Source organism: Pipistrellus hanaki, assembly GCF_964339955.1.
Source record: "Pipistrellus hanaki genome assembly, chromosome: 14".
In the NCBI taxonomy this organism is placed as follows: domain Eukaryota; kingdom Metazoa; phylum Chordata; class Mammalia; order Chiroptera; family Vespertilionidae; genus Pipistrellus; species Pipistrellus hanaki.
The window spans coordinates 6,316,396-6,330,989 of NC_140516.1; the positions used below are offsets into that span (position 1 = coordinate 6,316,396).

At 60.4% G+C, this 14,594-nt stretch overlaps 1 protein-coding gene across 5 annotated transcripts in view; it reads left to right on the forward strand.

Moving 5' to 3' along the window:
* Nucleotides 1-14,594, forward strand: part of RASGEF1A (RasGEF domain family member 1A) — a 53,105-nt gene that overhangs the window by 29,391 nt on the left and 9,120 nt on the right. For 3 of the 5 annotated variants that reach the window (XM_084903431.1, XM_084903432.1, XM_084903430.1), the window contains exon 2: nucleotides 13,535-13,735. In XM_084903431.1, the coding sequence (XP_084759557.1) occupies nucleotides 13,541-13,735 (195 nt within the window). In that variant the 5' untranslated portion in view covers nucleotides 13,535-13,540. The remainder of the gene's footprint in view (nucleotides 1-13,534; nucleotides 13,736-14,594) is intronic. The other 2 variants (XM_084903428.1, XM_084903429.1) reach the window with 1 other exon arrangement.

Consider the following 14,594-nt stretch of genomic DNA (forward strand, 5'->3'; position numbering starts at 1 on the left):
GTAAATATTCTTCTTCATGACCAGTATGGTCCGTTCACACATTAATCGCCAAGAGGGTACACCAAGAACGGGTGTTCATATCCGGTTTCATCGAACGCTTTCCCGTGCTCAGCAAAACCGTCACACGTCTGTCTCCGCGGGCTTGTTAACGTGTAGACGTATTAGCTCTTCGGAGCGAGAGCATTCCCGAGCTCCTGGACTGACTCCCGGGGGTCAGGCCCGGCTGTGCCTGAGAGCGCTCAGGGTATTTGTCATCTGTATCCACAGGCAGAAATTCATACGTGCTTTCCTTTTTATTGTTACGTATTGGTTCTGGGCGAACCGCTTAGTGGTTAGGCAATCATGTACTTTACACAGCGCTTCTCTCGACACGGCTCCCCTGCAGCAGGCACCGTTCTGGCAGGATGGCTGACTGTATTTCTTCCGAGGTGCTCCTCAGGGCCCGTGTAATTTTCTATTAGGGGACACGTTTGTCGCGTTTATAAATCATCGTTACGTTAGCGTCATACAACGAACAGGAAAGGTTTTCAACGCGAACCGTGCGGCTGAGCTGGTTTAAATATAATATAAGATCATCGTGCTCTCCAAGGCCGGAAGTAATTCACTTTAGAAGCTGCGTCAGCTATGGCTTGCTTTTACTTTTCTCTGAGGTTTCGTTGGCTGTCAGCTTACTTAATTTGTACTATGGTTATTGGTCTTCCCGCTCTAATCTTTTTTAGTGTATTTTGGTTACTTGTATTTTCTAGGTAATATCCTAGTTCAAACTGCTTTCAGTCTTTTAGCGCAGACCTACAGAGTGTGTTTTTTTAAGTTTCTTCTCCATATCTTCATTCCCAATAGCTATATTTTTGAGTTTTCTCTCCCTCCCAAGTTCCTCCCTCCCTCCTTCCCTCACTGCCATTCTCCTTCCTTTCTTCCATCGTTTTGTTGATTAGAATTGCCAGAGGTTAATTTTTTAATGTGTATTTTCAAAGAAAATCAGTTCCTGAGTGTAATCAGCAAGTTCTACTCTTTCTTTCATTAAATCTACTAATTTATCTCTTAGTAATTCCTTCCTCCAGTTTGCTGATGCCTGTTTTGTTTAGAAACTCTTTTCAACTTCTTGAATCAAGAGTTTAACTCATTTGTTTTCTTTGTTTGTGTTTCTTTAAGATCTACTGAATTCTATGAATTTTTTCCGGGTACAGCTTTAGCCGTTCCAAATTGCATAAGGCGTTTCCTCACCAGGGTTCTTTTTCTGATGAGTCTGTGATTGGAGTTTGATTGTTTGAACCCAAACATGATTTAGGGAGACGTTGTGAGGTGGGTGTGCACTCTGGGTTCACCGTTCACCACTGATGCTCAGCGGCGTGTCCATCTCACGCTGCCTGTCGGCTTCCATCTGGGACCCTGCGGGCCTCACTGGCGCTGTGGTGTGTAAGCGCTGCGATGGGCGCTCTGATGCAGGAGTGCCATCCTGTGTGTAGAGTCTGGGACCCTGCGGGCCTCACTGGCGCTGTGGTGTGTAAGCGCTGCGATGGGCGCTCTGATGCAGGAGTGCCATCCTGTGTGTAGGGCGTGGTGTTTCCTGCATTTGTCTCTTCGTGGTTCCACCCCCAGCCTCCGTTGGATGCACTGCAGCATTTCCGTTCCTTCCCACCAGTGTCTCCTTGGGTGTCTACCAGGGTCAGGAAGAGCAGGAACTCCTGGCTGTCCTGGCTGCTGTCCGGCCCATGAGGAGGCGCTCCCTGCGTGGTGCTGGCACTGGGCCCACTTCCTGGGCACAGCCACCGTGTGGCCGCAGGCCGTCCCAGCCTCCAGGGCGGCCCCTCACCTGTAGGCCTCGGCGCCTTGGAGGGCGCTGTGGGGACCTGCAGGGTGGCCAGTAGGTGGGCAGTCCTCTGTGAGGGTCCCTCATTGGCAGGGAGAGAGCTGGGCTGGTTCAGGAAGGGCCCCTCGGGGGCACTGCGCAGCGGGCCCTCTGTCTTGCAGGGGCCCTAGCAGCCCCCATGGGCCCTCACCTGCTTCTCTCCATCCTGCTTCTGAGTCTGCGCAGATGGCCTGGGTTCGGATCAGGTCGTGGCGGTCACACTCCCCAGGGTTCAGAGCCCAGCTGCCCCGCGTTGGAGCTTTAACACCGGGGTGGATGGCTTCTGGCGGTCCTGAGGGGCCCCTCCTGAGACGAGAAAGGTGGGACTGTGCGAGGGGGAAGCACGCTGCCCTGGGGGTGGGGCTGGGGTGGCTGTGCTGGTGGGACTTCTGGGGGCTGGGCAGTTCAGCCGCCTGGGCCAGGGGACACGGCATGGCGGGGGGGGGGGGGCTGTCTGTGCACAGAGAGGCAGGGGTGGAGGGGTTTCTGTTGGAGGGTCGGGACAGGCCTTGGCTCCGGGCCCTGCGGGGAGCTAGGTGTCCCCGCCCTCCACCCTCGGGTGGCACAGATCCTCCGCTCCTGAAGCACGTGAGGGCCCAGGGACAGGGGGATGGAATTCAAGGGAAGGAAGTGGATTTTTGTTTGTTTTTTAAGGAAAGGTATTGTGTTTAACGTATCAGCCTAATTGGATGTCATTTAAAAATAAAGAACGGTGTTCTTTCTTTTTGTATCCCAGCATCCAGGTAGGCTTGGGGAGTGGAGGCCTGCCCCCCCCTGTTCATCCAGAGGGCGCCTCCCGGGCCTCCAGGAGCCTGGGCTCTGACCGCCCTTCATTGTCCTGCTCGCTCAGGGCCATGCTGCCTGAGGAGGGCCGAGGAGCTGCGGAGTGCTCCCTCTGGAACCTGGGTCCTCCTCCTTCCCTGTGGGAGCACCTGCTTGGCCGGAGTCTTACGGGGGTCACCCCCCCACCTCCCCGGCCTGGAAGGGGTCCAAGGGGAGCACTTGCCATTGAGGTGGGGTCTGCACCGGCCCTCCCTCCGCCTCAGAGGCACCTGGAGGGACAGCAGAAGTGACGGGCCTGGCTGCTAAGATTTCCTCGTTCGCACACGCTCATCCTAGCCTGTGCCCGCTCAGCCTCCAGGAGCTGGAGTCACCACCCACATGTGTGTGTGTGTGTGTGGGGGGCGGTTCCCTTGGAAACTGATGGCATCGGCTCAAGAGGGAAAGAGGCCAGAGGTGAAGGGGGAGAGGAGGCCCCAGGCCTTCCCACCACCCACCCCCTGCCTTGAGCGTCACCCCCCACCCCCCACCCAACCTGAGTGGGAAGCCAGTGGCTGGCGGGAAAGGGCAGGGGTTCTCGGACACGCTCCCTCTCCGCCGCCGCTCCATCTCAATAATGGGATGGTTATTGTGGACAATGACATTCTGTCCCCTGGGCAGCCGCAGAAGAAGCTGAGTGGACAAAAAAGGAGAAGAGGAGGAGGAAAAAAACGACGAAACCCCAGACTCGGCAGAATCTGTGTTTAGGAGTGCGCAGAGGAGAGGGCGAGATGCCTTCAGTCAATGCAGATAGCATCTGGGAGCCGGGAGGTATCCAGAGGAAAATATGAATCACGGATCTGCACAAAGCCTCCCTGACCAGCACCTGCCCCGGCCTGGGGCCGGCTCGGCCGAGGAGGTGCTGCCTGGCTCCGGTTCCCATGGCAGCGGCCGCCTGGCCGGAGTCTGGCTTTCAGCCCAGAGGGCACAGGAGGGTGAGCCTGGCCACCTCGTGGCACCTGTGAACGTGAGCTCTGGACGCTTGGCTTAATGAAGCGTCCCCCGCTGCCCTCTGGCCCCAGGATTTGGGCCTACCCTGAAGTCACACCACCTCAAGGCACTGGGCTGGGAGGATGCAAGGGGGAGCTGCAGGGACGGGGCCAGCGTGTCCGCCCAAGGACTCCCCTGGTGGAACTCCAAAGGAGGGAGAGGGAGGAGGGGAGAACTGGAGATGGGTCACCTCTGCCACTCCCCACCCCAGGCCGGGGCTGCTCTGGGCCCCACGTGCCAGGACAGGGCAGTGCAACCAGGCCACACGCCTGCGGGAGCCCGGAGGCAGCTTCTCCCCGTGTTTTCCTTGTCTGTGGAGGGGCGCAGGGGCTGTGCTGGGCATGGCGGCAAGAGGGGCCCAGGGCCCAGGGAGAGCAGCAGCACCTGCCCCCATATCTGTGTCTAAGAAAGCAGCAGGCAACCCTGAGGACAAGTGCCCGTCATGGCCTCTGGTTCTGGTGTTGCCCAAACCAGCAGGTCCTAAGCGTGCCCTGAGCACGGTGGCCTCATGCCTTGCTCACTGCCACCCGTGAAGCAGGTGCAGGCGGTGCAGAGGGGGTGCTGGCTCCTGCTCTCGGGGTGCTCAGGCCTTCCTCCCGGCCTGCGGGGCCCCCAGCTCATGCTGGCAGCCAGACCCTGCGTAGCCAGGGCGTTCTGGAGCTCAGGAGACACATTCAAAGCTGGGAAGGACCTGGAGGGGGAAGGACAGCCCCAGCGGGAGCTTCCTGCTCAGACCCCTCCGTTGTTGGGGGTTGTTGAGGTTGGGCCTTTTCTCCCTGTGGATGGAGGGTGCAGGGGAGGAGGGAGGAGGGAGCAGAGCTGCAGGAAGCGGGTCCCCAGGGTTCTGGGAACCAGCCACCTGAGCTGGAGGCAGACAGACCCGGGCCGCCTGGGGCAGGTGCGAGGCCTGGTGGCAGGGTCCTGGCTCCCAGAGCCTCTTTACCACTGGGATCTCTGGAAACGATGGTGAGCTGAGCAGGAAGACTCCCGAGGGGGGGTTCTCGCCTGCGCTCTGTGCAGGGACTCCCAGAGGGCTGGCCCTGGCAGGCTACTGGGCGAGGGCCCCTTTGCCCCAGGTGGGGAGGAGGCCAGCGGGGAGCCGTCCGAATAGTTCCAAAAACTTCCGGTCCCGGAGTGGGAAGTGGGTGTGTGTGTGTGTGTGTGTGTGTGTGCAGTCTGGAGGGAGGGACCGGAGCTTTCGGGAGCAGAGACTTAGAGAGGAGGGGAGAGGAAGGAGGATCTGAGAGGGCAGGCGGCTGAGCTGGGGGCGGGCAGCCCTCTTTTCCTCCCGCCAGAGGGTCCAGCACCTGCTGCCTCCATCTGCCCCCTCCCCCAGCACCCGGCACCGCAGGTGGGACCACAGAGACCATGGTGAAGCCACCGTCCACTGCTGGCCTGCAGCTCTGGCGCGTTTTCTGGCCTGTGAGCTCAGCTGGGGACACCAGGGCGGGAGGACGGAAGACTAAGGGAGAGGATGGGGAAATAAGGTGGTGCCGCTGCCTCTGCCCCTGGCCTGGCCTGCGTGGGGTGCAAAGCCTGATTCCTGCCGTGCGTGGCCAGAGGGAGGCAGCCAAGACAGGCCCGCGCTCACAGCACAGAAAGGACAGGCAGTGTGTACTGCCGTCTGTCCCGTGTGACCCTAGCCTCTGTCCAGCCCAGGAAGCCCCCCGCACCGTCACCTGTCCCTCTTCGAGGTGGCTGCCACGGGCCCCTGACTCATCCAGCCCCCTCCCCCGCATGCAGGCAGAGTCTTAGTGACAGTTTAGTCACAGGTTCTGGGCCTAGAGGCCACCCAGTGCCCACTGGGCTGGAAGGATGTAAGGTGGGAGCTGCAGGGATGGGGCCAGCGTGTCCTCCTAAGGCATCCCAATGGCCTTAGCTGGGCAGGGGTAGTCCTCTCCCACTCCCCCCTTCAGGTGGTGTGACTTCAGGGTAGGCCCAAATCCTCACCCCTGCAGAGGACCCCCTACAGTTTACCCAAAGGGTTTGCATTTGCTCAAAGAATCCCAGGGTCAGGGCCATTTTACCTAATAAAAGAAAAACATGCAAATTAGCCATCACTCTGCTATGCCCATAGCCAATCAGAGTGAGTATGCAAATTAAAAAGGATGGAGGTTAATTTGCATATACAGGCACAGAGCAGTGTGAAGCCTGCTATGAGGGGAAGGGTGTGGTGGTGGGAGCTAAGGAGTGGTGCTCCAAACAGAAGCGAGGACTGGCCGGTTCCCGGGTGGGCCGGGAGTGGATGTGCCGGCTCCCGGGGGCTGGGAGGGAAGCCAGGGGAAGGAAGGCCTATTTGTGCATGGATATCGTGCAACGGGCCTCTAGTACATTTAAGCATTTCAGTTACAAATTGCTTTGACGTGAAACTTCCTGCTTAGAGCTCCCTGCTATGCAAAGTGAGGGCCCCTCTGCTAATCCCGCTCCCCAGACTGCCCCCCAAAGGGTCACCTGCCAGATCCTGCCGGAGGCGCCCCCTGGAGGCCAGTGCAGGCCTGGGCTGTGCTGTGCTGGAGGAGGGCAGGGAGGGCCCTCTCCCCCTCCCAGGGCTGTGGGAGGAGACTCCGTGTGACCTGACTCCAGGGCCTCGGTGGGTTCCCAGCCTGGCACAGATCGGAGTTTAGCAAGAATGACACAGGCCATTGGGAGACGCTGGTTTTGGAGTGAGGGAGTCAGTGGGAAGTGCTCCCGGGAGACTTTCCAGAAACCCAACGCGGTGGAAGGCAGACTGGTCTGAAGGCCTTGGCGCCAGCCCATCCTCTCTCTCAGGCTCTTCCTCCCCCAGCATTCATTCTCCTCAGGCCCAGACCTCCCCTCCCCAGGAAGCCAAGTCTTCTTCCTCTTAGAGCACCGGCCGCTGCTAACCCATAAACCCAGGGCCTTGTCCCGGGTCCTGGGCCAGCCGGCCACAGCCTGCTCCAGGCTCCACAGGACCGAGGCCGCGTCCTCCATGCTGCATCTCCAGGCCCAGGCGGCCTGCTGGCATGGACGAGTGAGAGAGTGGACGGAGGGACAAGGAGAAGGGCTCTGTGGAGCATCCCACCTCCTGCCACACCCCAGGGCACAGGACTTCAGAGAATCACCAGGTGGGAGGTCACTTCGCAGGTGGGACAGGAGGCTGGGGCCCCGGGCAGAGCTGGGCTCCCTGCCGCTGGCCCGGCCCAACCAGCCAGCACGGTTCTCTCCCCAGCAGCCTCTTCTGGCTGCGTGTGCTCCTGCCCTGCTCCCAACCAGGTGGCATGAAACTCGAGACTGCTCCACCGACCGAAGCACCCCTTCCAAGATCTCTGCCAGAGTCTGGCCTCTCGGTTAAGCGGCCCCAGGTGGGGGCACAGGGCTGGCACCTGCTCCCTCCGGGCGCTGTCGCCGTGTCTCCCAGAGAGCAGAAGGGAGGCTGGCAGAGTGTGGAAGTCTCAGTTGCTAATTGTGATGCCTCACAGCTTGCTGAGCTAAAAATACTCCCTGATTTGTTGAGCAGGTTGAAAAATAGAAGCGCCTGCGTGTGTGTGAGCGTGTGCGCTGCCTCAGCGGGGTGCACCCTGTGCACAGCCTGGCCGGGCGGGGCTGCTGGCCGCTCCTCCCGCGTTGGGAAGATTCCAGGGGTCTCATGCAGGTTGGGCCTGAGGGCCCTTTATGTATTTATGTATTTTTGATTAATCCTCACCCAGGGATATTTTTTCCATTGATTTTTTTGAGAAAGAGTGGAAGAGAGGAGGAAGAAGGAGAGAGAGAAACGTTGATGCAAGAGAACACTTGGACTGATCAGGGCTGGGGAACGAACCTGCAACCTGTCTGTGCCCTTGACCGGGACTCAGACCGGGAATCAAACCCGTGACCCTTCCGTGTGAGGGCTGATCCTCTAACCCTGAGCACGCCGCCAGGGCCCTGAGGGCCATTTCTGTCTGGTGTCCAGGAAGCTGGGAGCCTCTGGAGCCTCTTGGCTCCTGGGATCATGCAGAATGCCCGGGAACGGACATTTCCGTGTGCACAGGTGCAGGCTTCTGCCCGATGCTCAGAGCCGGGCGGGCCAAGGACAGCGATGAGGGGAAGTGACAGTTCCGGGAAGGAGCAGGGCTGTGAGGCGGGCAGGCCTGGGCAGATGCGTGCCAGTGGGGGTCTGCGTGACCAGGGCAGAGGGGTCGTACTGGGCGAGAGGAGACGTGTGACGCTCAGCACACAGAGACGCCAGCTCCTGGACAAACAGACGACAGAAAGCTGGGCTCTGCTGCTGTGTTCCTCAGAGATGTCCCCGCTGAGGACGCAGGGTCCGGAAGGTCCTAAAATTCTGGCTGTGCGCTGGGCACTGGCCCCAGAGCTCCTCCTTTTCACGGGTGAGTGGAGGCCTGACACCGTCCCTGTCTGCTGAGCAGGAGACTGTCCCCTTCCCACTGTCATCCCACCCTCAGCTGGGCCGCGCTGGCTGTGCCTGAGCTGGCAGTTACCGTGGTGCCACCTTCCTGTGTTTCTCCGTCAGCCCATCGGGGCTGAGAGGCGTGCTCTGCAGACACCGGGTGCTGGGGTGAGTGCTCCTGTGCGCCCGCCTCTCTCCCCGCATGTGCCCCAGAGCAGGCTGGCAGGAGCAGGTAGCTGCCCTCAAGGCCTCGGAGAGTCCACTGGTCAGAGCCGTCACCCCTCCATGTGGCTCCTGGAGGATGAGGCCCCTGTCCCTCCTGGCCACCTGAGCCTCTTTCTGTCCTCTCCCCCTCCCTCCGTCCTGCTCCTGGGCAGGGCCCCTGGCCCCTGAGGGCTGGAACGCAGGCCTGTGGGAGCAGAGCCTGGCGTGGGCACCCCAGGGAGGTGGCAGGGCTGCCCCGAGCTGTGGGCACGACAGCTCGCCAGGGACCCTGCCATGCTGGGCGGGTTTCTGGAGTCACCATCATTTGTGGCCTCTCCCGGGGACCATGTGACTTCAGCTGTGGAGGCCATGGAGGTGTCAGGCCTCCCAGGACCTGGTGGGCCTTACGGTACAGAAGGCAGGAGAGCACCGGGGAGGGAGGGCACCCTTGCCCAGGGGCCAAGTCAAGTAAAGAGACGTTCAGGTGTAGCGATGAGTGCCGTTGGGTGTTCTCAGCAGTGTCTGACTGTGCTCTGACTGTGCTCTGACTGCGTGCTCTGACTGTGTGCTCTGACTGGGTGCTCTGACTGGGTGCTCTGACTGGGTGCTCTGACTGTGTGCTCTGACTGCGTGCTCTGACTGTGTGCTCTGACTGGGTGCTCTGTATGCTCTGACTGTGTGCTCTGACTGGGTGCTCTGACTGGGTGCTCTGACTGGGAGCTCTGACTACGTACTCTGACTGTGTGCTCTGACTGGGTGCTCTGACTGTGTGCTCTGTGTGCTCTGACTGCGTGCTCTGACTGTGTGCTCTGACTGCGTGCTCTGACTGTGTGCTCTGTGTGCTCTGACTGCGTGCTCTGACTGTGTGCTCTGACTGCGTGCTCTGACTTGGTGCTCTGACTGGGTACTCTGTGTGCTCTGACTGGGTGCTCTGACTGTGTGCTCTGACTGCGTGCTCTGACTGTGTGCTCTGACTGGGTGCTCTGACTGGGTGCTCTGTATGCTCTGACTGTGTGCTCTGACTGTGTGCTCTGACTGGGTGCTCTGACTGTGTGCTCTGACTGGGTGCTCTGACTGCGTGCTCTGACTGGGTGCTCTGACTGGGTACTCTGTATGCTCTGACTTTGTGCTCTGACTGCATGCTCACTGTCAGAGAAAAGCCGGGCTGGCCCATAAGGGCTCAGGCCTCTGCCACGGCTGCACTCCTGGGACCAGGGCTCCTGGGGTGAGGGAGTGGGGCTGTCTGTCGCTGAAGGCCATCTCAGGCACACCCCGAGTTTGTGAGTAGGACGGTGCCGCAGGTCGCTAAAGGTGTACACATGGGTGTGAGGGCTGCCCCTGCAGGATTCCTCCTCTCTCCGTTGCTGCCCGATGCAGAGGCCTGGGTCCCTCAAGGCCCAGCTTGTTGAGACCACATGAGAGAGCACTGTAGTAGGAGTGACCCTCCAATCTCAAGCTAAAGTCTCTTGAAGAGGCTGCAAAAGGGAATTTCATTCGTGATCCTCTGCAAACAACCCCTAAAGCTCTCTTTCCCCTCTCCCTGGGTCTCTCCCAGCATTGGGGCTGCCTGAGACCCCCTCTCCCTCTCTCAAAGGCTCAGAAGTCTCCAGACCCAGGCTGCCCTGCTGAGCTGCCCTCTTCTCCCGCTGGGCCCTCAGTCCGGGCGGCTTCCATGCTGTCCATGCTTTGGTGCAATGTGCTCCTTAGCAGGTGTGCACACATGTGCATTACACACGTGTGCATACGCTGTGTATGTGTGTGCATGCTGTGTTATGTATGTGTGCAAACTGCATACACTCATGCACCGTGTGCATGTGTGTGCTGTGCATGTATACACGCGGTGTATGTGTGTTTGCAGTGTGTGCGCTGTGTATGACGTACATGTATGCACACTGCATGTGTACATGCTGTGTTCTATGCATGTGTGTGCTGTGTATGTACTGTGTGTGTGTGCTCTGTGCATGCTGTGCATGTTCTGTGCATACTGTGTATGTTTGTGCACACTGTGTGTGTGCGTTGCATGTACACTGTGCATATGTGCTTTGTTTGAGTGTGTGCTGTGTGGGCAGTGTCTGTGTGCATGATGGAGGGCAGTTGCAAATGCTCAGCAGGTGAAGTTTTTGTCTGAGGCCCCACAGAGGCTCTGACCAGAGTTGTGTTGACTCGGAGCTCCAGACTGTCCCTGCTGCGGTGGCCTTGCCCCGTGTGGGACCGCAGGGTCTGTGTGAGTTAGAGGGGCAATGGTGCCCTCCCCTGGCACCTCCTGACCAGAGCGGCCTGCAGCCTCCACAGAGGAGTTGTCCACAGCACACGGGTCTCCGGTGGAGTGCGGGGCTCCAGTCCCCCCGGAGCCAGGGACGGCGCCGCAGAGCAGCTGAGGGTGCTGGGTGCCTGGGAGCCCGCCTTTGTTATTTCATCCCACACATGGCGAGTCTAAATGTCAGCAAACTGTATTCAAGCCTGTAACACATTCCGTCCCGGAGAGCACGGTGGGCCAGGCTCAGCCGGCGGGGGATGCGAAGGTCACTTTCAGCCCCGAGCATCCAGCAGTCCAGGGACTAACCCAGGGAGGCTTCCTGGAGGCAGTGACCCGGGACTGGACTTGGAAACCCTAAGATTTCCTCAGCCGAGTTCCTTCCCATGAGCTTCTGTTTCAACCTCTGAAGAATGCAGGGCGGCTCCAGGCGGTGGCTCTCGGCCTCACGGGTCTCAGTGCCGGGAGGCCGCGGGCCTGAGGGGGGCCTGCAGCATGTTGGCGAGCCCGAGCCCCACCCTGGAGGGAAGCCGCGGTGGGCACTCCCATCCTGCCTGGGCGGGGACTTGCCTGGCGCTCTGCCCTCCTGGCACAGGGTTTCCGGAGGATTCCAAGGCGCCTCCAGGTGTCTGGCCGGGAGGCTCAGTGGATGTGCTCGGGGAGGGATTTGGTTCTGTGTGTGCCCTCCAAGAGGCAGCAGCCTGCGGCCCTGTCATGGCAGTAGAATAATGGCGACTGCGGTTTGGTCTGCACGGAAGGGAAGCTGAGGCCAGAATGGCCCAGAGCTCATCCATTGGGCCCGAGAGCAGGCTGGGCGAGGGACAGGGGCAGCATGGGCAAGGTCAGCACGGAGGGCCTGGGAGCCCTGCCCGGGCGAGGGCGGGCACGGGGCTGCCTGGGAGGCTGGCACTGGGGCAGTGGCACCTGCTTGCTAGTGACCAGAGAGGGCGTAGCCTGACCATGGCACCACCACGGCAGGAAGGCCCAGCTCCTCACTCTGACCTCAGCCCACCTGTGTGTGTGTGTGTGTGAGTGTGTGTGTATATGTGTGAGTGTGTGTGTGTGTGTATGTGTGAGTGTGTGTGTGTATGTGTGTGTGAATGTGTGTGTAGTAGAGGTCAGGCCACACCCGCAGCACGAGGGAGGACTAGCTTTCAAGGCCTCGGGCTGGCAAATCCCCAGAGAGCCCCTTCCCGGTGCGGCTGCTGCCTCAGGCAGTGAGGCCAGGGCAGTCCTGAGAGCCCTGGGGCAGTGGCGGGAGGTGGGACCCCTGCTCCATCACATGCGGCCAGGCCACCGGGCAGCCCCAGCACGGGAGCGCCCAGTCCCCTGTCCGCTGCCCGGCGCCTACGTGTGACCGGCACGTCAAACCCAACGTGCCCAGAGCACGCTCCAGATCTTTCCTCAGCCCACGCCCTGCTTTCCCGGGCTGGGTGGTCGCTGGCCAGAGACCGTCTGCAGTGTCCGAAGGTGGCCCCTCCGCCTCCGCTGTGACTGGCAGCGACGTCGGACATCGGTTCCCGAGTTCCGCAAAGAAAAGCTTTCGGAGCCGGGAACTCAGATTCTAGGAGAGTTTATTTAGAAAGTCGTAGAGGTAGTAAAGGCCGTTGGAGCTTAGGAGGGAGAAAGGCGGAGGTAACACGCCGGAGGGAAGGGAGGGAGGAGGAGGGAGAGCCTGCTGGGTCCTTCCTCTGGAGGGTTTTAAAGGCTGGGCATTGCCCCAGCTGGTTTGGCTCAGTGGATAGAGCGTCGGCCTGTGAACTGAAGGGTCCCAGGTTCGATTCCAGTCAAGGACACATGCCCGGGTTGCAGGCTCGATCCCCAGTAGGGGGCATGCAGGAGGCAGCTGATCAATGATTCTCGTCATTGGTGTTTCTATCTTTCTCTATCTTTCTCCTTGAAATAAGTGAAAATATATTTTAAAAAAATAAAAATAATAAAAAAATCAAGGTTGGGCATTTAGGGCAGTTAGGGGAGGGTCTCAGTAGAACAGTCCCCAGCTCTAAGCAGATGAGCCAAAGTGAGACTGATTCCCCTGACTTGGTCCGTCCGTGGGTGTGGTCAGCCAGTGGCACTCATTGGATGTCTGCTCCGGCCTCTGAGCAGGTGGTCTAAGCTCTTACCCTCTGGCTGGGAGGGAAGGGAAAGTGCCCTAGCTTAGGGAAGACAGGATTTGGGGATTGACTAGTGGCTGAAAACTGGTGGGCTGATTAAGTATCTGTCTCAGTTTCCCTGTTCCACTTGCCCGGGCTTGCTAACCTGTCTCAGCACCCCCTGACCTGGGCAGTCTCTCCACAGCTGGTTTTCGGGCCCCTCATTTGCTGGGTCTCCACGTGGCAGCCAAAGTGACCTCCACCCTTAGTCGGGCCACTCCCGTGCTCAGCGCTCCCACTCCTCCTGCCTCATCAGAGAAACAGCATGCCGCACCCTGGCCCCGGGGTGTGCACGGTCCGGCTGGTCCCTCTTCAGACCATCCTCCCTGCTCACCCCTCTCCACACGCTGGCCTCAGGGCCTTGGCACCGGCGATCTCTATGCTTCGAACGTTCCTTCCTTAGCCCGGATAGCTGCACAGCGGACGCCAGCAGTGCGTGCCACGGCCCCTGCCTGAGGCAGCTGACCCGCCCCCACCTCGCGTGTCCAGTTCTCCTCCGGGCACAGGCGTGGCTCTTCTCTGCCAGGGGGCCCAATCCAGGGCCAGGCCGTGTGCCCGTCACTGGAGTGAGGCCCCGGACGCATGGAGCAGGTGCTGAAGACACCCGGCGGCTGCAGACCGTCCGCCTGAGCTGATGTCTGTGATTTTTAAAAAAAGGTTTAAAATTGATTCTTAGAGAGAGAGGAAGGGAGAGAGAAAGAATGAAACATCGGGGTGAGAGGGGAGCAGGCTGGCTGCCTCCTGCACCTGCCCCGACGGGGATGGAGCCCGCAGCCTCTCAGGGCACAGGATGACGCTCAGCAAATGGAGCCCCACCGGCCAGGGCTCCAGCTGATGTCCGAGGGCACCCCGCTCCCCGGGGCCGGGGCCCTGGAGGAGGGCCGCGATGCCTGAGGGCTGCTCCTCTCTCGCAGGAAGCGATGCCCCAGACGGCCATCCTCTGCCCCGGCGTGCTGGGGCCCGGCGGTAGCGGGCAGGCGCCGCCTGGCATGGGGGAGCGAGGAGGCGGGGCCGGCGGGGCCGGGGACCTCATCTTCCAGGACGGCCGCCTCGTCTCGGGGTCCCTGGAGGCCTTGATGGAGCACCTGGTCCCCACGGTGGACTATTACCCCGACGTGAGTGCCGGGGCCCGGGGGCGGGGGACCGGGCTGCAGGGGCAGCTGCTCCGGGACATGGGGGGAGTGTGAGGGGAGGGGAGTGGTGGGCTCGGGACAGGGGCTTCCCTGTGGCCTCCAGGAAGGTGGGAGATGGTGGTGCCAGCAGGCGACAGGCTCTGTGCAGGGCCCGGGGAGGAAGCGGAGTCTAAGGGGCAGCCAGTGCTGGGGAGTCCTGTGAGGACGGGGAGTCAGTGCCCCGGCCCTGAGCTGGGGAGTTTGCGCACGAACTGCCAGAGTCCAAAGCGAAGAGGGGACCGCCCTGCAAGACCGCCCGCCAGCACTCCGCCCCGCCAGTCCCCCACTGCAGGGCCAGTGCCCACCTGCCGCCAGCTCCGCCCTCTTCACCTCAACATGAGAGAGAGAGAGAGAGAAGGAATTCCCCTGTCATGTGGGGGTCCCCTCTGCCTCTGAGAGCCGTGGCCTGCCTGTCCCTTTGCGAGCCAAGTGTGCCGGCCCTTCCGGTCCCCCTTCGTCCCCAGGCAGAGCTGGGCTTCCTGGCCTTTGTGAGCCAGACGTAGCCTATGGAAGAGGGGAGAAGCCCGGCTGGTGTGGCTCAGTGGTTGAGCATCGACCTATGAACCAGGAGGTCAGGTTCAATTCCCGGTCAGGGCACATGCCCAGGGTGCTGGCTCGATCCCCAGTGGGGGGATTACCGGAGGCAGCCGATCAATGATTTTTCTCTCATCATTGATGTTTCTATATCTCCCCCCCTTTCCTCTCTGAAATCAAGAAAAGTCGATTTAAAAAGGGAAAGTGGGGAGGAGTTCCCCCACCCCCATGCCCTCCAGCTTTTAGCTGATGGTGCTGGAGACCACTG